This window comes from Acartia tonsa, chromosome 11 (assembly GCF_053477335.1).
Source record: "Acartia tonsa isolate MP-2025a chromosome 11, ASM5347733v1, whole genome shotgun sequence".
NCBI classification, from domain to species: domain Eukaryota; kingdom Metazoa; phylum Arthropoda; class Copepoda; order Calanoida; family Acartiidae; genus Acartia; species Acartia tonsa.
In genome coordinates, this window is record NC_137270.1 from 2,436,207 (window position 1) to 2,462,586 (window position 26,380).

The 26,380-nt window shown below is 32.0% G+C and overlaps 1 protein-coding gene across 1 annotated transcript in view; it reads right to left on the reverse strand.

The window, feature by feature from the left end:
- Window positions 1–6,534: 6,534 nt before the first annotated feature.
- The window catches only part of LOC145331714 (tubulin polyglutamylase complex subunit 2), a 29,019-nt gene continuing 9,173 nt past the window's right edge, over window positions 6,535–26,380 (reverse strand). The window contains exons 6-13 of the mRNA XM_080176528.1: window positions 24,350–24,397; window positions 23,074–23,131; window positions 20,356–20,424; window positions 20,060–20,090; window positions 19,271–19,311; window positions 18,846–18,910; window positions 17,457–17,586; window positions 6,535–7,293 (exon numbers count right to left, since the gene is read on the reverse strand). Coding sequence (XP_080032654.1) covers window positions 7,207–7,293; window positions 17,457–17,586; window positions 18,846–18,910; window positions 19,271–19,311; window positions 20,060–20,090; window positions 20,356–20,424; window positions 23,074–23,131; window positions 24,350–24,397 — 529 coding nt within the window. The 3' untranslated portion in view covers window positions 6,535–7,206. The remainder of the gene's footprint in view (window positions 7,294–17,456; window positions 17,587–18,845; window positions 18,911–19,270; window positions 19,312–20,059; window positions 20,091–20,355; window positions 20,425–23,073; window positions 23,132–24,349; window positions 24,398–26,380) is intronic.

A 26,380-nucleotide genomic window follows, 5' to 3' on the forward strand; every position in this document is an offset into this window, starting at 1 on the left:
AGTACCCTAGAAAAAAATAACCCCCCCCCCAAAAAAAAAAATTATTTACATTTTCTTTTTAAATCTAAAATAAAATCGAACTCAACATACCATAAGAGCCCCTAGAGGCCTCTCTGGGCGTATCCGCTTGTATGTTATATATTATTATATTAATTTAAAAGAAAATTGTCTACGCAAAAATATTGTTGTTATACATTAGTGAATTGAATTTTTAGGACTTGATAATAGAGATGCTTTGCTTATAACATTGTACCATATTGTAATAGAAATCAGTCTTCCAAAAATCAGATGGATAGGATAATTATTTAACATAATAAATTGTTTTTAAGAGGTTAAAAAACAACATGTTTTAAATGGACGTACGGACTTTCTGGTAACGATTATAGATTTGCTATGATTTTCTATCCAACTGTTATAAGAATCATCATGCAGAATTTAAAATCTATAGGAGAATTCCAACATGTCTAAGTAAACGAAAAGAGCTAACCATTCCGGACTGACCTAATTAGAAAAAGCTTCTTGGATGACTTTAACTTTTAGTTTTAAAAAAAGTGAGCAATTCAATAGAAGAAGAAAATTGTTAAAAGTTTAAAAACAGGTCAAGATTTCAGGGAGGGAGGGGACATTGGGCTGGTTATTACACTAGTCCCCATAGTTTTATAATAATGTTTTCTTATTCGTTGGCTTAATAACTTTGGGGACTTTTCTTGAAAAGGGGACTTTGCTATGTTGGTCTATTAAGTTGAGTGTACAAACATTTCAACCACAAATTGTAACCTACAGAAGAGGTAATTTTGTGAATTGGTAATTTTGTGTCCCTTTAGATCCCTGTTAAGATTTTCTATTGACACATGAAAGATAAAAATAACATTCCTAAAAGGGAAATAGAATATTTTTAGAATAATTTAAAATATAAGTAGTTTTTTTACCTTTTTTAGGATCAACTTTTTGAACATCACAATAAGGAACTATGTTTATCTAGAATTTCTAGAATAAGTAAGGGAAGGGTAGACCCAATACCTCCCAAGTTGGAGGTCTAGAAAAGTAATTTTTTCAAGTTTTTAGGTCGACCATCCTAATTGATTAAAGTGTCTAAAAAATCAGCCATGTGACGTCATAACAATGAGGGAGATGAGAGAAGAAGTGATAAATAAACCCTAAAAAAGAGATGGATAATCCCTAATTTTTATGTGTTACATGGCTGATTTTTAGACTCTTTGTCCAGTTTTCAATCATCCACTTTCTATTTTTTTTTTCAAAGTAGGCGTTATGCTCTTAGAAATATTTTTTTTAAAATTTTTAAAATTTTTATCAAATTAAAGATCTTACTATTTTTGTTCATAATGGCAATTGACTTCTTTCTTTGTTGCGTTTTAGAACCCTTAAAACCAACTTAATTTAAAAAAAAAGAATTAAATTACTGCAAAAATAAGAGGTCTACGATAAAAACCTATTGCATATCTAAATTCTATGGGTCATTATACATCTACTAATCACCGAAAGCAAAGAAAAGCTGTTTTAATAAAATATCACAAAATTTAGGACACCTTCTTTTAAAAAATTGAAAAAAAATATTTCTAAGAGGTTAATACCGAAAAATAAATAAAATTTTAGTGGGATATTTTTTTCTATGGATGATTTCTCTTAAGAGGTTGAAGGTTCCCTTCACCAAAATATTTATAGACCTTGCCTAGATCTATACAAAGTTCATTGCAATGGAGAACCAGATCGGTCCAGCGGTTAGCAAAATCTTAACTTAAGACATAGACATATAGTCATCCTTTTACTTTTATATAAGAAAATACCATAATCAATAATCAGAGTTTAACAATAGAGGGGGAAGGGTTTAAATAACTGTATGTCCCTACCCCGTACCGACTTACAATTGAGTCTTTGAATATTAGCCAATAGCATTGTTAATATCAACACAGCCAAGTCGCTACAAAAGAGTAGAATGCTAACAGACAAAAAAGGTTCCAAAGACTGGGACCAGTTAGTTGTCTGGGTTATATATCTATACTTACTACATTTATTGTATAATATTTTGTGTCCACGTAATTTATGTTGGGTCTACATTAAGCCCGTCTACTTAAAAGTGTTCACAATAAACAGCGATTTTCTGGATGTTGTGATCCTTGTTTTTGTTTATATAGACTTCAGCTTGATTAAAAAAATTAATGTTTTTTACAAAAAAAAAATAGGAAGTTTGTAAATTAATATAAATTGTATATGGATATACTATAAAAATCACCTTGTAAGTTATAGTTTTTTTTACCTCCTTGACATATTTAAAGGGGGTCTTTAGTGGCTTGTTAACAAAAGAATTAGAGTTTGGGCCTATACAGGAAAGCTTTTGCAACTTACCACTTGGTTAGTGAACGCCAATTGGGGTCTATGCACCCCCCTAAAATTAAAAATACACCCCTCTTGTTGTCTGTAATACACCCCCTTCGATTTCCGATCAAGAGGGGGATCAAAAATTGGAAAGGGGCTTTGCGCATCCCCCTGGCAAAATCCTCTACACGCCATTTGTTGTAAAAGACTGAAATAGGTATATTTCCTAATTATATAGTTGCCGCGCTAATATCATATAGTTATATTATATACACAAGTCTTTTAATAACGGTTTCTTATTCGTTTGCTTAACGTCTTTGAGGACTTTGTTGAATTTTGATTGGTTGGTCTATTAAGTGAAGTATCCAATCATATCAACCACTAATTGTAAACTACAAGAGAGGTAATTTTGTGTATCATACTTGGGGATGTACATCAATTCAAAAGCCATTGTCTTATCCCTTTAAATCCCTGTGTATTAAGAAAAACAAGGATGACAAAGCAAAATTGTGAGTAAATTTGTTGAAAAACTTCTTGATACAGGATAATATTTATGGTCAATGGACAAGACATACTTACATTTTTAGGACTTGATTATAGAGTTGCTTTTCTTATAATATTGTACTTTGTTGTCCCAGTATACCAAAGTATACCAAAAATCAGAATTATCGGATAATAAGATCACATAAAAATTTGTTGTTAAAAAAGTAAAAATAACATTTTTAAAATGTACGTTTGGACATTCCGGGAATAATATATAGAATTGCTACGCTGTCTAACTCGTACCTAAATACTACAGGAATAACCATGCAAAGTTTGAAATCGATATGACAATTCTAACATGCCTAAATTTACGGAAAAAGGCTATTCGTCTCGCACGTACGGATGTACGTACGTACGGACGGACCGACACTAATTATAGAAAAGCTTCGCTTTTAAAAATACTCTGATAGTGTTTGTGTAGAAAATTAATTCCTGAAATTTCATCATGATTGTATGAACATTATACTCTAAAGCCTTCATGGCCTTAGTTTGTTCTAAACTAATTAACAAGGAAAGGACCTGCTACCCATTAATCTACAAATTATGCTTTTAGAAAGTTATTTTTTTTTTGCTTTAAACCTATGGAATTCAAGTAATTCATGTATTAACGGTAAACTAGTCTTTACTGCAATCTCGTTTACTTTAATTATGTATGAATATAATCATAATTAAACATCACCTGCAAAGTATTTTTTTTTAATTGCAAAAATAAGCCATGCAAAACCACTAAATTCTCCTTTAGGTAATTAAATTTAAAATACTTATTAAAAAGGCTTGATGTCTGTTTAGCTTATTAGATCTTATAACAACTAAAGAATTTCCTTCCCAGTATGGCTTCCGAACCAACGTGGTTCTCCATTACAATTAAGCTTCTTATGTGTCCTTATGGCTTACTAAACTGGTTTTAATCTTATAAGTTTTCATTTTAATATCAATGCAAACCTGTCTAAAATAAAATGCAATAAATAACCATTAACCAAATAAAATTATACTTTCTTGTAGTAAAAAATTGTCTTTTTGTTTAAAAAGTTTAGCAACCTATTAGCATCAATTGAATAATGTGGCTGTTTTATTAGAATTTACCCAGGGATCTAAAGGGATAAGCCAATGGCCGATACATTTTTGTACATCATCAATGATGTTACACAAAATTACCCCTTTTGTAGATTAAAATTAATGGTTGAAACGTTTGAAAAATCAACTTTATAATCCAACCAATAAAGATAAAAAAGTTCCCAAGGTTGTTAAGCCAACGAATAAGAAAACTTTATTATAAAACTTTGGGGAATAGTATAACAATCAGAAATTGTCTCCTCCTTATTTGGCTGTTTTATTTGAATTTACCAGTTTCTTGGAATAGTATGTTTATATAATATAATTAAACCTTAATAATAATTTATATTTTGATGTGGATATTGCATCTTGACAAATTTATTTATGTTCACTAAGTTAGACATAGGAACCGATCAGCCTATATGCTATCTATAATACAAAGTACAACTTGCTAACCGCTGGGCAGATCGGGTTCTAATTAACAGGGTAACTTCTCATAGATCCCGGGAAGGTTTATAACTATTTTAGGGGAGGGTATCCCACCCTCTCAAGAGAAATTGCCTCTAGAAAAAAATTACCCCCCAGAAAAAAATTACCCCCCTGAAAATAAATTTCTTTTAAAAATCTAGATTTAAAGAAATTGGTTTTGAGATTCAACTCCCCCCTCCTCAAGTGACCCTAGAGGCCTCTAGGGGCGAAGGCACTATTCTTATTATATACAGAACTAAGGGTTTTTGTCTAAAGCTTAAGATCTCAATAACTACTAAACCTGTTCTATATTTTAGGTAAGTTCCACATAGGTTCTGTAATGGTTTTGGGCTATTTTGTTTTCAGATTTAAATGCTATGGACGTTCCCGTTATTGCATTAAAAACAAGCCCATGCATTTATTTGTCTAAAGTTATTTTATTACTTGAGATGAGAAGAGAAGTCTCCCCCTCAACCATTTTGAATTTTAGTTGTAAAAGCTATTTTTGTTGGGTGTGGGAGGGGATATTTTTCTGGGGACGAGTTATCTTGCGAGAGTGACTTAAACACAGAATTTATTCTACTAAAATATCCTATGATAGTAATATGAAATATAGGTCTCCAAGTCAGTTTCAGGTTTCAGGTATAGTCCTGCAGGTCCTTATCCTCTCGGTCTCCAGCAATGGCTCCTGCAATGGCTCCTGTAATGGCGTCCGACTTATAGGGGTAATTGGCACGACTAAATTACATACATAGGTTTCTTTTATGGTATACATATATGCAATATTAGACAACTTTCTAACAGAAATGACAAAGTTACCAGCTTTCTGAAGCAATTAATCTTAAACCTGACATGAATTTCATATCTAGTGTACACTAGGTATTTATATTCAGGGAGGCAGGGGACATTAGGCTGTTTATTACACTAGTCCCCAAAGTTTTATAATCACCAGGTATCTATTTTTGAAGAGAGAGACGAATTTAATTATAAAAATTTTAAAACATTATGGAAGTAAATAAAAGAAAAAGAACTTTCTTCTTTTTCTCTTGGAAGGGTGGTGGTACACTCCCCCAATTTTTGTCTATTTTTTCATAGCATGTTTTGGTTGTAGCTTATATCATTATTCTAAATATTTAGTTTACATATTTTGTTTTCTTCCTTCTGTCAATTACAATTATTGGTTGTAACATTTGAACACTCAACTTAATGATCTAACTAATTAAAATTCAAAGTTGTTAAGCCAACGAATAAGAAACGCTTAATCTATAAAACTTTGGGGACCAGTGTAATAAACAGCCCATTGGACCCTCCCTCTTTTTTTTTCAAACCTTCATCATCCTTTAACTGTCACCATTTCAATTAAGTTACATAACATAACAAGGTGAACATAACGCATCAAAATTTTGCACAAAAAAATTTGTATCAGCACAATTGAGATAATCTAGAAACATGCTCTTTAAGTTAGCCAATAGGAAAACAGTAGAGGTACAATACAGACAGGTCATTGGTTGTGTCAAACTGATATTTTCTACTTTTAATTTGTACTTGAATCAAGTCCATCACATCAAGTCCTGCCTTCATTTGTTGTTTAACATTTATGTTTTATCTGTCCTTGATGGTTAACCAGGTTTGGAGTATTTATAGGGGGTGGAAAAGGTGGACATTTAGCCGCTTCCCTCACTCCCCCCCCCCCTCTCACCTACCTATAAATAATGAACTCGCCGATGGACCAATCCTTTTAGATTAATTGTATTTAAATGTGCCTGATTGCAAGCACTTTATTTTATTTCTAGCGGCTATGCCCCTAGAGGCCTCTGCTAACAAATTACCAAATTATTTTATGGTTTCTTTAAATTATTTCTCTTGTTAAATAAAATCATCTTTTATAATTTTAAATAATTTATTTTTTTCTAATTTAAACATACATAATATAATATTTTTCTCATATTAAATAGAAATGATGATAAATTGAGACATAAGTAGAGGTAAGGAAGAAAAACTCAGAGACCTTAAGGGATGAGACAATGGACATTTTTTTACATGATAATCTGTAGTTCAAAAGATTTAACACTAATAGCATATACGTCCAAGGGTCTGAGTAAAGGGGTATCCCCCCCCCCCCCAAACTATAAAACCCATAGCTATACCCTACTTAAGATCTTTAGAAAATACAAAACCTTAGAAACCCCTCATTATACCCCCCTCAAAATAAAAAGCTTGGACGTCCCTGGCTAACAGTTTTAGAGCCAACGAATAAGATGACATGTTTACCAGTGCAATTTGCAGTCCAATTTCCCCTCCCTGCCCAAGAAAAACTACATAAGATCTATTACATTAAATTGTCCCATTTCCAGAACTACCCACTCAGAAAAATGATAGTTTATTATCGAAAATAATAATTTGTTTTCCTACTTATCTACAAGATTACACACATCATGGAGGAAGGGGGCTGTTTATAACACTAGTCCCCATAGTTTTGCAATAACGTTTTCTTATTCGTTGGCATAACAACTTCAGGTTCTTTTCATGAATTTGATTGGTTAGTTTATTAAGTTGACTTATTGTTATTACACATTTCAACCATTAATTGATATCTTTAATAGGGGTAATTTTGTTTAAAATCAGGATGTACATCAATTTATTGGTCATTTTTATTGCTATATTCCTTTAGATCCCTCTGATATATATAAAGATCTTATTGGATTGACACCCATTGTGAACCCTTCTTTTGAAAACCTAAAAAGTATTTCCTTTTCAATTAAAACCCTATCCTTTGGCTTTACATAATAAAGGCGTAGAATCAACAAACTAATTTTCTTCAGTTTTGCTTTTCTCCCTCTTTGGTCTGTTCCTAATTCTGAAGACACTGGGGTCCAGCTCGTTCATTGGGAACTCCTGAAATTTAAACAAGAATAAAAACACTCATCGCTGGAGGTACAGAAAATCAAAAAAAAAGTTTGAGAACAGTTAATTTAGAAAGGGTTTGTTAAAAATTCACAAATTGTTGATAGTAAAAAAGATATCATGCATACCGTTAAAATCCTGCTGAACTCTAGTTTTTAGAAGTATCAATATTATCTTTGTGCTGTTTGTACTTCGGAATTGTGGGGAAGGTTGGAAAATGCATATTGCATGTAAATTAAAAGAATTTATAATAATATCCAGTCTCATGTAGCAGCTTTATTATAATTTTTCTCAGTATTGTCATGGACAGACAGCTAAATGGATAATGATATAGTTTTGATACATTTTGATATTTGATAGTAGAATCAACACAAGATTTTATTCCTTTATCTCTAAATGCTGCTGTGAATGTTTATAATAGTTTTGGATATGGAGATGTGACAATCGATCTAACCTTTATTTTCTTGGCTGACTTAGACTTTGAGTACTTAAACTAATGCAACTGAGCAATAGCACACATAATGCCGTTGAATTTGTTATGATCCTAGCAGACAAAAGTCAATGTAAATAATTATAATTTCTAGCAGACAAAAAAATCATAAAAAAACAAAATTGATTGGGTTGGTATTGCTATAGTCAGACAAACAAATGCCATTGAATAAAGCCTAGAGCAAAAAAAATATTCTTGCTACCTAACTCAACTTACTATGACATACAAATCTTTATAGAAAATTACAAAAAAAATTCATTAGTTTTGTTATATTTATTTCATAAATTACAATAGTTACACCAGTATGATAATAATTACAGAAATAATAAAATTTATAGGATACACTTGAGCCTGTGATCATAGGTTTGATAGGGAATTCTGAACTCCATGCTACCAAAGCAGAATGGTTCAATAATATCTGCACATTCTTCATATTCAACTGTAGCACATTCTTGTTTAGTAGTAGTAGTACATTCAGCATAAGCAGCAGCGGCACATTTAGTAACATAACCAGGAACTTGAACCTCCTTCAACACAGGGACGTTGTAGTAGATAGTTTCACTATCAACACAGTTCCATACAGGTACCTCAATAGTTTCAAAATGATCCTCCAGATGGCATTCCTCCCAGGTCTTGGTTTGACAGTTTTCATTACCGGCCCACACTTTCTCTCCAGCAGCATTCAGCACCCATTTAGAATCACAATGCTCCTTGGTTACATTCTGACATTTGGGTACAGGATGGTTCTCTTCCAGGTATTTAAATCCATTCTCGTGACAGTCCTTGCCAGTAAAGGGAAGCTTCTCTGTAATATCATCATGGAAAGTCTTGACAAACTCATCAGAAACACAGTTAGCATATCCAACAACTTTACAAGTCTGATATGGGATGGCTACACAAGCTGAGTTGACCTTCTTTGTGCACACTCTTGATGTTCTATAGGCACACAGATCTGCCACTGTTATATTATACTGGATCTCAGAATACTTGGAGATATCAACACAATGGTCATCATGACCGTCTCCATGATGGTCACCACCTCCTGGGAAGGCAGACACCACCAGAGGGAGCATGAGTAGCAGGTCTAGATATGAAAACATTGTGTAGTTGTTCAGTTGATTGATTCTATGACTGAATGATTTTCTAGTGGTTCAAGCTCTTTTTATACAAAAGTTACAAAATCCTACACCTTCCCTAATTTTCTTCTCCCTTAATAGATAATTAAATCCTACTTCATTATTTAAGATTTTGCCATCTATTTTTAGGTCATCTTGAGAATAGGCTTGGGAAATCCCCCAACTACTTCATTTCCCACTTTATATAATCACCCTCCCCTCACTTATTTCCCTCAAAATTATCCTCCCCCCCCCCCTCTTAACAAAGAAGAAATGGTCGATGACAAATTAATTCCACGCTGTATCACGGGATGGGGGCGTGATTGAAATATGTAGTATACTCCTTTGATTAAACTCAATTTACGGGTTTTTATATAATTGCAACGTAGTTATAAGACTTTTGGTAGCAATAAATTGAGACGTTGGGTATCCCTCTAACTGAACCGATTTTTGATTAGTCAACGGTCTAAATTTGTCTCGGCCAGGATATGATTAAAAGCCTAAATCGGCCAAGGAATAGCCGAGTACAATATTTTTAAACTTAAAAAATTAAAAATAAAGAGCTAAATGATTTATTGTGTCTTTCTCTTTTTATCGACAGACGCACTTGGATATATTATTTTCATAATTAATTATATGTATTTCCCATGTTAACGTCACCTTATGTGTAAATTTGGTGAGCCACAGTATTGAGTAGCGTTGTTAAGTTAGGATGGAAGAATTTTGTAATGAAAGCAAAAGTGGGGTAGAGGATAAGGGATGGGGTAAAACAGGTTATCATAATGTTTTATTTTCTTGACTTTAAGTTAAACTCTATCGAAGAAATATCCTTCCCTTCCCCTTTTATAATTCATCATTTTATTTCTTCTTTGTACTCTACCCCTACCCTTCCCCTTTTATAAAAAACCCAAAATATTATTGTGTTAATTATTTTTAGGTCATCTTGACCGCTGGTTGCGCGTTTTGATTCTATTTATAAATATTTAAAGATTCTGAAACCTTAAAGCTATACATAATTCAAAATAAAATATTAAGCAACTTAGTAAATAATTTTTTACAAGTATTAATGTTCGTATGGCATACTTTCTGATTTTTAAACATCGATTATATGGATGTTGTCATCCTTGTTCTATTTACATCTTTAATCTGAATTAAAGGTTCTAGCAACCAATGATCTATAGGATAAGTAATGATAAATTGATGTACAATGTACATCCCCAATAATGATACACAAAGTTACCCCTACTGTAAATTACATTTAGTGGTTGGAACGTTTAAACACTCAACTTAATCAATCAACCAAAATTTACGAAAGTCCCCAAAGTTGTTAAGCAAGCGAAGAAAACGCTATTATAAAACTTTGGGGACTAGTGTAATAAACAGCCCATTGTCCCTTGACCTTCTCTCACTTTCTGCTTAGCAACTCTTTCTATAAGAAACCCTCCCCCCTTTTTAGTAGCGAAGCTTTTCTATAATTCGAAATGTCCGTTTGTCCGTCCGTCCGTCCGTCCGTCCGTCCGTCTGTCCGTCCGTTCGTCCGTCTGTCCGTCCGTCTGAGACAGAATAGGGGAAACGTGATTTTCTCGGCTCCTATTAAAGATAGACAGCTGAAATTTTTTGACAACATTCCCATTATTAAGGAGTACAATTAACTATGAAACATCAAGGGCGGTCGGACTGCTTTTTAGCAGGTTTTAGGCTATTTTTGTATTTTTCACATTTTTCTCTATATCTTCAGTGTTTATGGTCCGATTTTCAAAATTTTTTCAGTTATTGATATCAAAATTAAATTTCCTGTCGATTACAGAAAACAACCATGACGGCCACACTGCCATTTTGCAGGTTTTAGGCTATTTTTGTATTTTTCACATTTTTCTCCATATCTTCAGCGTTTATGGTCCGATTTTCAAAATTTTTTCAGTTATTGATATCAAAATTAAATTTCCTGTCGTTTACAGAAAACAACCATGACGGCCACACCATCATTTTGCAGGTTTTAGGCTATTTTTGTATTTTTCACATTATTCTCCATATCTTCAGTGTTTATGGTCCGATTTTCAAAATTTTTTCAGTTATAGATATCAAAATTAAATTTCCCGTCGTTTAAAGAAAACAACCATGGCGGTCAGACTGCCTTTTATCAGGTTTTTGGCTATTTTTATATGTTTTACATATTTCCCTATATATTTGGTGTTTTTGGTCCAATTTCTAAACTTTTTTTGGGATATCAGTATTAAAATAATTTTTCCCATTGTTATGAGAATCTTTTATGTAATCTACTTTGACCTTCGTCATCATTAAAAATAAAACAAGGTTTCGTGTTTATTTTCTCCAATAAATCTATTCTTGATTTTAATAAATACACTTAAAATCTACTTTTACGTATTTCCATCCACGATTTTTTGTGCTTCGCTACTTATGGATGTTGTCATCCTTGTTTCTTTCTTAAACCTTACAGCAATCTTAAAAGTACACACTTAATCCATTTCATACTGCTTTAAAAAATATACTGCGACCATTTATGTATATGAAAACAAGGATGACAACATACAAAAAATGATAGCTCTGAAAAGGTTGGACAAACAAACATTAACATTTGTAGAGTGTCAAAACTAAATAAACAGAGCAGAATTTCAATTTATACGTCTTAAAAATTGTATGTAAACTTCCCAATATTGATTAAACAGCGGATTATAATTAAATGTTTAAAATGGACGTACAGACATTCTGGTAACGATTACAGAGTTGCTTCGATTTCTAAATCGTAATCAAAAATGAGATCAATCGGATGATTATATCCAATAAAAAAAATTTTGTTAGAAAAGTTAAAAAATCAACATGTTTAAATGAGTTGCTACGCTTTCTAAATCGTAATTAATTACTACAGTAATCATCATGCAAAGTTTGAAATCGATAGGACAATTCTAACATGCCTAAATAAACGAATAATGCTATCCGTTACGTGCAGGCGTACGGACGGACTAACGTACGGACCAACCCTAATTATAGAAAAGCTTCACTTTTCAAAACCTTAAGTAACTGATTTTTAAAGAATGAAAAAGACAATTTTTATCTATAGAATTTTAACAGGGTAAAGAAAGTTATTTATAAACTTTTGGTTTTCAAGAAATTTATTTATAGATGTTGGTTATTTAAAGATTTGATTGATAATAGTTTTAGATTGCAATTATTACTTCAGGTGCATCTTTCTATTTTAAGATTTCATGGTTGGTATCCAGGGATCTAAGGGATAAGCCAATTTATGTACATCCCATTCCCCAATGATGATACACAAAATTATTTCTTCTGTAGATTACAATTAGTGGTTTAAACGTTGGGACACTCAATTAAATAAACAAAGCAATCAAAATTCAATAAAAGTCCCCAAGGTTGTTAAGTCTGCGAATAAGAAAATATTATTTTAGGAATTTTGGGACTAGTGTAATAAGAAGCCCAATGTCCCCTCCCTCCCTGATTGTTATCGGTCAACTTATTTGGGGGTGGGTGGTTGGAGGGGGGATTGGTTGGATGAGATAATAAGAGTGAGGGGGGAGTTGGTGATAACCATCTTCAAGAAAGTTCAAATAAGGTCATATAATTGACAATTGAGCTAAATTAGACCCATGCAAATTCATTGTAAGGGAGTTATTGTAATTTTAAAAATTACGGAATGGGATCAATTTTTCGGTATATCCATCCAAAAAAAGCCAACCTCTATAATCAGACGTTAGTCAAACGTCATTATAACCTTTGGATTGTCAGAACTTACAAGTTTAAACAAAATTGTATCTACATTTGTTTTAAAATAGCTGCAATATGATACTTTTACATACTTGCATTTTTAGGACTTAATAATACAAATGCTTCATTTTTTACATTGCATCACATTTTCCGAGGAATTTTAATTTCAGAAAGAGGACTATTGTATCATATCTAAAATTTCAAAAAGTTTTACGGTCAACCTTTTTAAAGATATAGTCCCTTTCGTGACATCGCACCTTAAGGGGCGATTCTTCATATTTTTCACAGTAGGTTTTCTCCTATTTCTAGCCCCTGCAGGGTGCTCTAACCCTGCGGGGCCAATTACCTAACCCTGTGGGGCAATCGCCTAACCAAATATATAACCTAACCTAACCTATAATAAGCCATTTTAAAAATACGACAAATCGCCCCTTAAGGTACGATGTCACGAAAGGGACTATTCCCTTAAGTTCTTTTATTAGTCATAGAATTGCTTAGCTTTTTAATAGTTTTTGTTTTGATTATATATTCTTATTTGTTTCATTTAAATCCTAATTTTTTTCTTAAATTTATGGTCACTCTAAATTTGCTCTACACGGTTGTTGAGACCTTTAAATTTAGTGGGAGGGGGGGGGGGGGGGAGAGGGGTAACTATGCTTTAATTTCCTATCGGTTATCAAGAAAGTTATTTTTAGAAAATTTTATTGTTTGGATATTTTAAGATTTTTTAGAATCTAGGACAATTGCTAGATCTTTGATAAAATCTTTAATTTCGTCCTATTTAGCTAAATTATTCTTGGAATAATTATTTTTCGCATCGTATTACAGACAGCTTCCCGCGAAACTTAAAATGAAAATTTTGAGATTAAAACTAGTTTTGTGATTCCCGAGGGGCGAAGGCCTCAGCTTACAAAACCGGTATCAATTTTATTATTTTTATCTTAATATTCGTGGAAAAGTTGCTAATAAGAGGCTATACATGATTTTTAGCATAGCTGAGAATCGGTTCTAATCTACCGGATTTAAATCGGTTTCGAAGCCATATATACAGTAAAATGCATTCTTATTAAAATCAACAAATGCATTAAATTCGCTGAACCAAGTATTATAATTTTTACAATTAACCAAATTTATAATCTATAAAGTTTGCAAAACAATTTCATCAAATCCTTATAATAAAGTAACAGGATGTTTGTTTGTTTGTACCGAAGGATCTCGCGAACCGCTGAATCGATCAGGGTTATAACTATTTTTTGGGAGGGTACCACCACCCTCCCCAGAGAAATCGACAAAAAAATACGCCGCCCTGCGGACTTTTTTGCAAAACATAACTATAAAATATTTTTGGTAAATAGCTGATATTAAAATATAGATTGAAAAGAAACAATTTTACGTGTCCCTAGAGGCTTCTCTAGGCGTATCCGCTAGTTATAAATATCGGACTAACAAAGCTGTTATTAAACCTTAAGTTTTCATTTTACTATCCGATAGATATTGTATAATAACATTAACATTTTCACAACAAAGCACTTGTTGAGCACTGATAACCCCACACACCTTATTTTGAATCATTTTACATTTGTTTGTTTATTAGGTCAGGTAACATTACAGGGTAGACACTAATGGTTAGGGCACCACTGATTTAGGCCTCGCAGGATAAACTTATCCTGTTTATTTTTAATTTATTTCATATTTACCTATGGAATGGTATATTATCATTTTTTAAGGAATCTTCTTACCCATTTAAATATTGATCCCCCTAGAAGCTCTATGAACTAGTTATCACATACAATATCATCTTATCATGAAAATAAAGATAACATTTCCTGCTAAATAAATTAGAAACTATTTTATTACTTACTTTGTCCGTCTGACAGTCCGTCTTTGTATGGCTAATGGAAACCATGATTTTCTCTCCATATATTTGAGAAAAAAAGCTAAAATTTAAGTGAAGTATCAATGACTTAAGTGCTGCACAAGTCTATTCATTGTTTTGTCGTCTGTTTGTCAGTAAACTTACGAAATATGTACATTTGATTTTTGAAAAATTTGATTTACAAATACTTCTAAAGATAGAAGACTGATTTTTAAGAATAATTTAATATTTATAACAATTAGGCAGCTAATCTCTTACTTACTTTGTTTGAATGTATGTTTTATGGAGATTTTAATCAAATTTGGAAAATGTAATTGTCTCAACCTATATAATTAATCGGATTATGAAATTTCTGAGAAAAAAAATTTAAATAGTGCCCAATAGACTATAAAAGTTTTAAAGATTTTTAATCAATATAATAGATTTGAAATCTGCATAAAATTTTAAGGATTTTTTATAAAATTAGTTTTTTATATAATTCTTTATTTAAAGGCGCAAATACAAATTAAGTTAAATAATTTTGAGATCTGTGATTGGTGGATTGAAAACTATCTGCGCTCTGATTGGAGAAGCTTTAGTGACGTACATCATTCAACTAATTAGAGCGTAGGTAGTTTCCAATCCAGCTATCCTATTGGTCAAAATTTATTAACTTAAATCGTATTTGCGCCTTTAAATAAAGAATTATATAAAAAACGAATTTTATAAAAAAAATCCTTAAAATGTTATGCAGATTTCAAATCTATTATATTGATTAAAAATCTTTTAAACTTTTATAGTCTAGTGCCCAATTAATTTTCTAGGTGTTGGTTTTACCTTGTCAATTCGAAAAAAAGTATATATATTCGGTTCTGAGCTATTATAAAAACCATGTATCGTATCGTATTATGGACAACTTTCTTCAAATAATAAAATTAAAATCATACAATCATCTGTTTCGTTGGCCTTGGGGGGAATCAATCTTAAGAATTAAGATTATTTATTTTACCATACGCTGTCTATTATACTTTGTGTTTTATCGCATCGCAATTTAGGAGGTAAAATTATAATTACAAAACTAGTATAAATTAAGTAAAATAATTTCTATTACCTTTACCAAACGATACATGATTTTTTCAGAATGGCTATGAATCGGCTGTGGATATCAAAAGGTTTTGAAACCATACTTTAAAGACTTTCAAATTTTATTTAAATTTTTACTGTACATTTCTTTTTTTCACAAATTTAAAGTTCATAATTAGGGATTTTCATCAATTTATCATCCATTGTCTTACCCCTTTAGACCCATGAAAAAATCCATCCCTTTGTATGAACACCAAGCACGCGCGCGCGCAGCGCAACCAGCGGTCAAGGTGACCTATAAATAGACCTAGTCGCCTCAAAAAAATAGTGGGTGAAATTTGATATTTCATCAATAGAAAGAAAGGGGAGGGACTTCTGGTTGGGGGTGCAATTGATGATGAAAGGGTAGGGCATATTTCTTTGATAATTATTTCCAAAAATAGCTGACATAATCTTGAAGCATAATTATTATAGATTTAAGGAGGAGGAGGAAGGGGAGGGGTGAAGTTAATCAAAGATGTTGTAATTTTTGTATAAAAAGAGCTTGAACCACTAGAAAATCATTCAGTCATAGAATCACAATCAACTGATCAACTGTACAATGTTTTCATATCTAGGCCTGCTACTCATGCTTCCCCTTGTGGTGTCTGCCTTCCCTGGAGGTGGTGACCATCATGGAGACGGTCATGATGACCATTGTGTTGATATCTCCAAGTATTCTGAGATCCAGTATAATATAACAGTGGCAGATCTGTGTGCCTATAGAACCTCAAGAGTGTGCACAAAGAAAGTCAACTCAGCTTGTGTAGCCATCCCATATCAGACTTGTAAAGTGGTTGGTTATGCTAACTGTGTTTCTGATGAGTTTGTCAAGACTTTCCATGATGATATTACAGAGAAGCTTCCCTTTACTGGCAAGGATTGTCACCAGAATGGATTTAAATACCTGGAAGAGAACCATCCTGTACCCAAATGTCAGAATGTAACCAAGGAGCATTGTGATTCTAAATGGGTGTTGAATGCTGCTGGAGAGAAAGTGTGGGCCGGTAATGAAAACTGTCAAACCAAGACCTGGGAGGAATGCTATCTGGAGGATCATTTTGAAACTATTGAGGTACCCGTATGGAACTGTGTTGATAGTGAAACTATCTACTACAATGTTCCTGTGTTGAAGGAGGTTCAAGTTCCTGGTTATGTTACTAAATGTACTGCTGCTGCTTATGCTGAATGTACTACTACTACTAAACAAGAATGTGCTACAGTTGAATATGAAGAATGTGCAGATATTATTGAACCATTCTGCTTTGGTAGCATGGAGTTCAGAATTCCCTATCAAACCTATGATCACAGGCTCAAGTGTATCCTATAAATTTTATTCAATCTGTAATTATTATCATACTGGTGTAACTAATGTAAATTTATGCAATAAATTTGATAAAACAACTTAAATTTTTTTCACTTATTATTAGTTTTTTTCTGATAATATGAACTAATTGAATATAATATTTTCAAAAGGAAAGATTTTTCTAAACTTAAGGTCTGTCCGTCCGAAACGGTTAGCTCTTTCTGTTAATTTTGACATGTTATTGTTGTCCTATAAAATTCTAACTTAACATGGTGATTCTAGTAGTTAGGTATAAAAAACGATAAAAATCGTAGCATAACTCTAATATCGTTCTACAATGTACTAGTAAGTTCTTAAACAGTATCCTGTATTTAAGTAGTTTTGCAACAATTTTACTTTCAATTTAGTTTAGACTTAAACATTTACATGCTGCTGATTCAGTTCTTGCAATCTCTGCAAGTGTTTATGTCCTACAGTTTCAAAGCTTCACTTTTATGGATGTTGTCATCCTTTTTATTTTGATACCTTCTTAGCTTTAATAGGAATAGTTAGATGGTGTGCCAGCAAGGTATTGAGACTTGCAGCCCAAGGTGCTGGTCCCAGGGTAGTAAAGGATAGCTGCCATTGAGGTATACCCATGTGTACTAACATCATTCTAAAATTTCAAAAATAGTTATTTATCGCATATTTATCAAACTTTCAACTTAAATATTATGTGTCATAATTAGAACTAGAGGTTTCTATCGCATCGTATTTTAGACAGCTTTCCGCGGATATAAAAATGTACAACCAGTTTTGTTAGTCAATGCCTTTAGCACTTTTTAGAAAACTGGATACAATACTATGATATAACTAGAGTTGGCTCGATATAATTATCTCCCTATTGGCTAGTTTTCTATATGCATATCTATTTCTCAATAAATCTATTTTCCTCACCCGGCATTACTATCTAAAAGAAAGTAAATATTTAATAATTTAAATGATTTTAAAAAGATTTTTTAAATTATATTTTTTTCTTTACATTACCATCACCAAAGGGTTAATGATGATGATTACAATTTTAGTTTAATATTTGAACACACAAAATGTCGCCACAATCGAATTCTTTTAAAACAGAGTTTTCTTAAATTTATTATATTATAAATTTAAATTTTCTTTTTTATGATTAGAAATTAAATACATCAATATAAGGTAAATAGCAACATGAAATGAAAAAAATGAATTTATTTTTAATAAAGTAAAATAATGGGTCTTATCGTTCTGGGCAATGAGAGTTTATTATGGATTATTGGAGCACTATGAGTTTTAATCATATATTCCTTGGAAAACTTGAGCTCGTTTATAGACATTTATTTCCTATATAGATCTGACATGGATCTTGAAGCAATTAAGCAGGCCGTTTTGTACATGTTAAAAATTGGAAGATTTCATTAAATAAAAGTTATCGCAAATATACTTAGTAAATAATACAATACAAACATGATTTTTAGTATGGCTTAGAACTGGTTCTAATCCAGCGTATATTAATCGGTTTCGGAGCAATTCTGGAAAATCATATACAGATTACTTAGAAATATACATTGCTGGACAAACTTTATTTGATTGTTGGATAATATTGGCTTTGTTGCCAAATTATCTTTGCATAGTTTTGAACTGATTGGTTATAAACAAATAAAAATAAAAGTCATAATTTTTCATAGTCAATAGAAAAATTTAATGTAGGCTTTAACAATTCAGGAATTCGACAATGTATAGTTTATCAATTTGCTGCAAGAGTAATTCAAATGCCCTAATAAAGTACGATTTGAAGAGTGTTGGATGTATATATCAATGTAGGAGGTGAAACCTTTATTACTCCTTCTGATGGTTTTACACCTGCCTTGTAAAAAGTAGTGGAAAAGATCAAATTTTTACCTAAAATAAGTAGAGAAGTCTGCTGCCAAGAAATGCCAATCAAATGCACGGTCTAGGAACCAAATCTAGATAGGATAGGTTATTATTTAATCATTATGCATACATTATTCTGTGTTATAATCAAGATGCTACACTCCTAGAAGCCTCCAGAGGCACTTGAAAAAGGGCAAGCTGACCCCTCCCCATTTTGATTTTGTTTTTAAAACAAAAAGTTAAAAACAATTTTGGGATTGGTAATTTTTTTCTACACGCGATATCTCTTAGAAGATGGTAGTACCCTGTCACAAAATAGTTATAGATCTTCCAATGACATATAAAAGCTACATTGTAAAGGAGAACCATATCGATTCAGCGGTTAGCAATATCCAAAGCAAGACACATACACAGACATCTTATAACTTTTATATAAGCATTCTAAACTATACCTTGGGTGAAGGGGCTTGATAATCTGATGTTTCATTACCATCTACAAAAATATATTATTATTATTCAAAATAATTTCTATAAGTTATATGTTATGCTCAAATATTCGTGTTGAAATTGTTTATTGTCTTACTTATCAATTTTCACGATATTAATCTAATTAATTCTTTAAACTAGCAGCTATTCCTCTTAACCCTTACAGATCGGGCCTCAATTCCCACCAGATTGGGGGGGGGGGGGGGACATATTGACCCTCCCTCTATCTCGGCTCCTGTTACAGTTAGAGACATAATTTTTTTTCTGGTGGTTCATGTGTATTTTTAGAGAAAATTACTTTTTCTAGTCATAGCGGTCAGACCGCTTTTTAGCCGCTAAAAATTAAAACAGCTGTAGAGCGGCCAATTTTGCAGCTAGGATGACCAAATTTTAGGACGAACTCTTATTTTTTCATAACACAAAAATTACTTTTTCTGATCATCAACATGACCCCCCCCCCCCTCTGTAAGGGTTAAGGCCTCTAGGGGCCTTTGTAGAAATAAAAATAATGTAAGTATACAGTAGCGCTGCCTGGTGGGAATTTGAAATTATTTTTGGTATTATTTGCGATTTTTCTTGTTGGTGATACTGTCCGCAAAAATAGATATAATTCTTCCCAGGACCTATGCAAATCTGCACTTTAAAGGAGAACCATGTCAGTTCAGTGATTAGAGAGATCCTTTGGTACAGACAGACAGAGAGACATCCAGTTAATTTTATATAGGAGTTACAGTTATTAATTTGATAAAAGTCACCTTCAGATCTTGGGGCATAAACTAAACAAACCTAAAATAAGATTTTAATTAAAGTTGATAATTGTTAATTACTTGGATGTTGCACCAGAATCAAATGTACTCTAATAAAGTAATATTCCTAGCTGGATAAAGTAACAATACCCCCAGCCCATCCCTCCAACTGGATGAATGATTTTTATTTCAATATTTATGGGAAACTGTCTGTAATACTGTGCTATATGTGCTATATATTGCTGAGAACCGGTTCTAATCCAGCGGATATAAATCGGTTTCGAGGCCATATTGGATTTATTTACCTTGCCAACACCTTCACAAGAATCCAATTCAAAGACTTTCCATTTTACTCCAAACTGGGGTTTTGCATCCTTGATGAGAATTAATTCGTTTTAATTTGAACTAGCTGCGATGCCCATAGAGGCCTCTAGGGGCACGTAAAATGTTATCTTTTTAATCTATGTCAAGATCAGCTATTCACAAAAAAAGAAGTTTGGTGCCAGATGGGATAGTTATTATTTTTGTGTTTTTTTGCGATATCTCTTGGGAGGGTTGTGGTCCCCTCATCTAAAATAGCTATAAACCTTCCCAAGACCAATGAAAAGCTGCACTGTAAAGTAGAACCATATCGGTTCAGCGGTTAGCGAGATACTTTGGTGCAAATAGACAGACAAACATAAAGAGATCATGTTACTTTATTAGGATAGTCAGATATTTTTACAGGGAAATGTTAGTTTTTTACTAAATCTATGGAAACCAAAGCTACAATTAATTCCCTTAAAATTTGTATTTATAGATATATCGCAGAACTGTCTTTTAAATTCTTTGTAGAGATATAAAGAGTTTACAAAACTTAAATTCTTGCTAAACTTTTTAAGAACCATTAAACAATTCTTAAAATTTTGGCGCGTCTTTTTGGGTGTGTTGACCTAGAATTAACTCTTCTTTTTAGTAGCGAAGCTACTCTATAATTACCTTTGTCCGCCCGTCCGTCCGTCAATTTGTTCGCCGGTCTGTCAGTCTTGCTACAAAACAAAAAATATGTGAGAAAGGCTTCGTGATTCTTGATTTTACCAATGTCCGTATTACCATTCATGCTTTTTTTGTGCTGCGCTACTTATTAATTTTATCATATAAATTTAAATAAATAATGCATAAAGTAAATAGAGAATTTTTCATCAAAAGAAAAACAACTAAAAAGACTGATTGCTACTATAAACTATTTTTTGAACCAGGTGCAAATAAACCATATTTACAGTTGTAGCAATAACAATTTTAGATCATGAAAAGAAGACAAAGTTTTTTCCGAAAAAAATGGCAGAAATTACCTTTCTTTGATTTGACTTTGAAAAGGCTAGGTATGAGCTAGAATCACTGTTGGGGTATTTTTTTGCACATTCGCTTGGTTTTAGCAGTGTGGTGCGCTTTGCAATATTTTTTGCAAAGAAGCAAATATTTTTGCAACACTTTACAATTACATATAATTCGACACAACTTAGGTTCTATTTCTTATTTGTTATTTGTAAAGCATGCCACGACGCTTCTATATACGCACCTTTTTCTCGTTTCTAGTTTGAATCTTAGGAAGGTAATTTCGGCCCTTTTTTTGCAAGCAACTTTTTTTATTTTCATGACCCAAAATTTGTAATCATAAACAATATATCAACATCCATAAAAGCGAAGCTAAACAAAAAATCACCCCAATAAAAATAAGGGCGGGGTACTTTTTATTCATTTCATAGATCAGATTAGAACAGGTTAAACTGTAGTACAATGGAAAGCCTCTCATGGACTATTTATAGGCCCTTCAGAGATTAGGCATTTTCCCTTTTTTTTTTACAAAAGTAAGGGGGAATGGAGGTGGGGGGGTTGTAACAGTGCTCAAAAAGCACTGTGTATGAAAGCCCCGAATTATGTTACAGACAGACAGACACAATCTAAATAAAGAAAAGCTAAGCTCCTCTTTAACAACCTGTTGCGTCCACGACTTGTAGAGCTAATATAAATAATAACTTTCAACTATATATTATGTGTCATTAATAGAACTAGAGGTTCGCATCGTATTAAAGACAGCTTTCCGCGATTATTAAACAAAAAATTATAAGATTGAAACCGGATCTGTTGGCCCCGAGGGGCAAAACAACACTGGTGTTAATTCTATAATTTTTATTTTAATATTCATGAATAATTGTCTGTAATACTAAACTATACATGGTATTTCAGTATGGCTGAGAACCGGTTCCAATCCAGCGGTTTGGAAGCCATACTGGAATAGTATACCTGATCTGGTTTGAGTAAATATGCCTATGTAAGGAACAAGGTTTGTTATTTTTTTTAAATCAAAGCTGTTCTATAATTATGTTCGGTCCGTTCGTAACGTTTGGCTCTTTTCGTTAATTTAAAATTGTTTTTATCGATTTCAAACTCTACATGATGATTCCTTTAATATGTAGATACTATTAAGAAAGTGTAGCAACTCTAAAATTGTTACAAGAAAGTCCTTACGTCCATTTAAAACATTCTGATTTAATTTTTTTTCAACATTTTTTTCATTTAAAAATAGTTATTTACCGCTTACAGACAGCTTTCCGCAAATATCAATATAAAAGATATAAAATTAAAACCCCGAGGGACCGAAATCCTGATCTAACAAAACTGGTTTTAATATTCGTGGAAACTTGTCTGTATTACGATGCTTTGAATAATTTTTCAGAATGCGTTTCGAAGCCAAACTGGAAAAAGGCTTACCAAATCCGGGGTACACCCGACAGGTTGAAATTATTTACCGTATTATAGACAGCTTTCCGTTGATATTAATATATAAAAAATATGAGATTAACCAGTTTTGTTAGTCCTTTGGGGCCAAGTCCCGGACTAGCAATAAGGTATCAATTTTATGATTTTTATTTAAATATTTTTGGAAAATTGTTTGTAATAGAATACTTTAAATGACTAAAAACCGGTTCTAATCCAGCGGATATTAATCGGTTTCGAAGCCATACTAGAAATTAAAGGCTTACCAAATCCGGGGTACACCCGACAGGTTGAAATTCCAGATCCAATAAGCTTGGTGCATCACTAAAATAAAAAGGTTAAAATTGTCCTATTAATTTCAAAATTAGCATAAATATTATCCCAGCTATGTCCCAGAATTGTAGCATATAAGTATAAGTTGCCTAATTTGTTTAAATAAGAGCTTTTAATGAAGGAGCATAGAGCCACAACATTTTGTTGTCTTTACGAAGCTTGGTGCATCACTGTAATATAAATGAATAAAGAATACATGGATATATTGACAAAGGAAAATTTGTTATTTAGAATAAGGTTGCTAAATAGGGACCTCATTTATTGGTCAGTTTGTTTTTTGAAATGGAGGAGAAGGGATGGAGTAAAGGGGTTGGCTCACTTTTTTAGAGTACATGAAAGTCTGGTGCAACATCAAAGCAATGATATATCGATTCCATTAAACAAGCATTAACGTGCTGTAGCTTAAAATGACCATTACACATTTTTTTGTATATATTTTTAGGAAAATTTTGTATTACATAAAAAATACATATACATACAATATTTGTGAATATTTTTCAATGGGTTTTCCATTGTTGTTGTAAAATTTACTTTAAAAGTTTTCTTATAAATTATACATTTTTTGTACTACACAAAAATATGCAATAAAAAATGCACTAAAAATATAACAGAATTATTTATCACATCGCATTTTAGACAATTTTCCGCTGATAGAAAAAAAAATAATTCTAGTTTTGTTAGCCTAAAGGGATCGAAGGCCCAGTTTAACAAAACTAGTATTAATAGTTTGATTTTTATTTTACCGTTTCTAGAAAGTTGTCTATAATGCGATGCTTTACATATTTTTTTAACATGGATGAGAACCGGTTCTAATCCACTGGATATTAATCGGTTTCGAAGCCTTACTGGAAAAATCTTTGGAATAGGGAAGTTGTGGACGGTATTTATCTCAGTGTATAGCAAATATTTTAGGGGGGTATAGACATCCACATTTTCTAAAGAAGGGAAATAATTGATAGTTTCACATTTTTCCGTACGTCCAGTAAAAAAACATTCTGTTTTTATTTACTTTATTGACAATATTTTTTTTAAACAAACGATTATGATCCTATTTAGCTTATTTTTGGAAAACTGATTCCTATTACAACAAGGTACATTATATTCCACCTATTCAGTTCTGACACTCGATAAGTGTTAATGTTTGTTTGTTCTACCCTTTCAGAGAATCGCTTTTATAGATGTTGTCATCCTTGTTTAATGAAGAAATACCTTTCAAAATTGTATCTAATTCCTGCTAACCTTCTTAGATCACCAATCCTACAACAATTATACTATATAATAGTTATTTATATAGTTAAAGCATTAAATACAGCTTTCCACGGATAATAAAATAAAATGGTATCATTTTTATACTTTTATTTTAATCTTCGTTGACAAGACTATATATGATTTTTCCGTATCAGTCTAAACAAAATAAAAAAAATGTTGTCAAAAAGTTAAAAATCAACATGTTTTAAAGGAACGTACATTGGTAACGATAAAACAGTGGCTAAGCATTCTATAGCATATCCAACTTCTAAGTATCTTGTTTAGAAAAGCTTTACTTTTAAAAATTATGTAGATTCATAAAGATTCTAATTTTAGGCTTAAAGATATTATTTTCATAGAGTAATGAAACTATTATTTTTAATGCAATTTTTGAAGAAAAACTTGCAATTTCATATAAACCTAAAGCGAAAAAAAACACTTTAGAAAAACAAAATTTTTATTATTCTATGTTTGATTGATTAGGTCAAGGTTAAAGGAATCCCATGGAGGTTAGAATTAACCATAGAAAGTAAACTTTCCATAGATATTAACCCTTAACGGTCGGGGAAGAGGGGGGGGGATAAGGTGCGGCAAGGGGCCAGACTGTTAAGGGTTAAACTTTAGGAGGACAATTTCTTTGACTCACTTATCGGTTGCAAGGATTTTACCTAAAAACTGCGTCTAAAATTCCAAAAACTAATATTCTCTATTAATAGATATAGAATACGTGGATATATTGACAGGGAAAAATTTGTCGTAAATTTAGGTTGCTTATATGAACCTTATTAATTCGTCCATCTAGGATGGCATAAATGGGGTGGATGCCTGGTATCGTTATGTTAGCTAGCTGGGAATATCACTTTATTAGATAATTAAAATCTGGTGCAACATCCAAGTAGTTATATATCGATTTCTCTATGAATTTTCAAGACTATTTTCATTTTAAGCATTATTCAAAGTTATTCCTTTGAATTTTTAGAATAGTTTTCTTATGTAACTGAGAGTGTGTTTTATAAAAAAGCTTCTAAAGAACGTGTCCTAACTTTTGTGATTTTTAAAAAATAGCTAGTCGGTGTTTTTAGTAAGTAGCAGATGTAAAATGATATGCAATCGTTTTTTTTTTGTAGACCTCTTGTTTTTGTAGTAATAAATTTTTTTAAAAATTTTGTTTGATCTTTGTTAGCTCCTCACGAATGGGTTAAAACAAAATCACAAAAGTTAGGACACGTTCTTTATAAAGACAAGTATTAAGGAAGCCTGTAACAACGAACTGCTGAAAGACCGCCACAAGTAGAGAGTAGAGACCCAATACTCCTAATATGAAACCTTTAGCTTTAATAACAAAATAGTTTTAGGCATTTTAAAATGACAATTTAGGTAGATGAAAACTTTGAAAGTTCAATATTATATTACGTCAGCAAATTATAAGTTATTTTGGCATAAATAATAAGTCATATTTATTCAAAAATTTCTTTTAAGTTTGCAGTGTAGTAAGGTCAAATTTTACAATAGCTAATAATATATGTGTATTTTAAAATAAAAAAATAAAAACATGTATATAATGTTGTATTTAAACTATTTCTCAAAAGAAATTCATATCATTTATAAAAGGAAATAAATTTTCATAAACATGACAGTATTTTGTGTTTTGAATATAGAAACAAATGAAACATTATTCTACTAAGGGATCTAAAGGGATAAGACTATGGCTGATAAATTGATGTACCATTGTACATCCCTAATTATGATACACAAGAAAAACTTCTGTAGATTTCAATTAGTGGTTGGTATGTTTGACGCTAAACATAATGAAACAACCAATCAAAATCAAATATTAGTACCCAAAATTTGGAATTTGAAAGCAATAATGAGGTATCGTAGAGACTTGAACAAAAAAAATATTTAAAGTGCCACTAGATGCCTCTAGGGGCCTAGCTGCTAGTGGAAGATAAAGTAGCGAAGCAAAAATATAATCTAGTATATCATAGTATC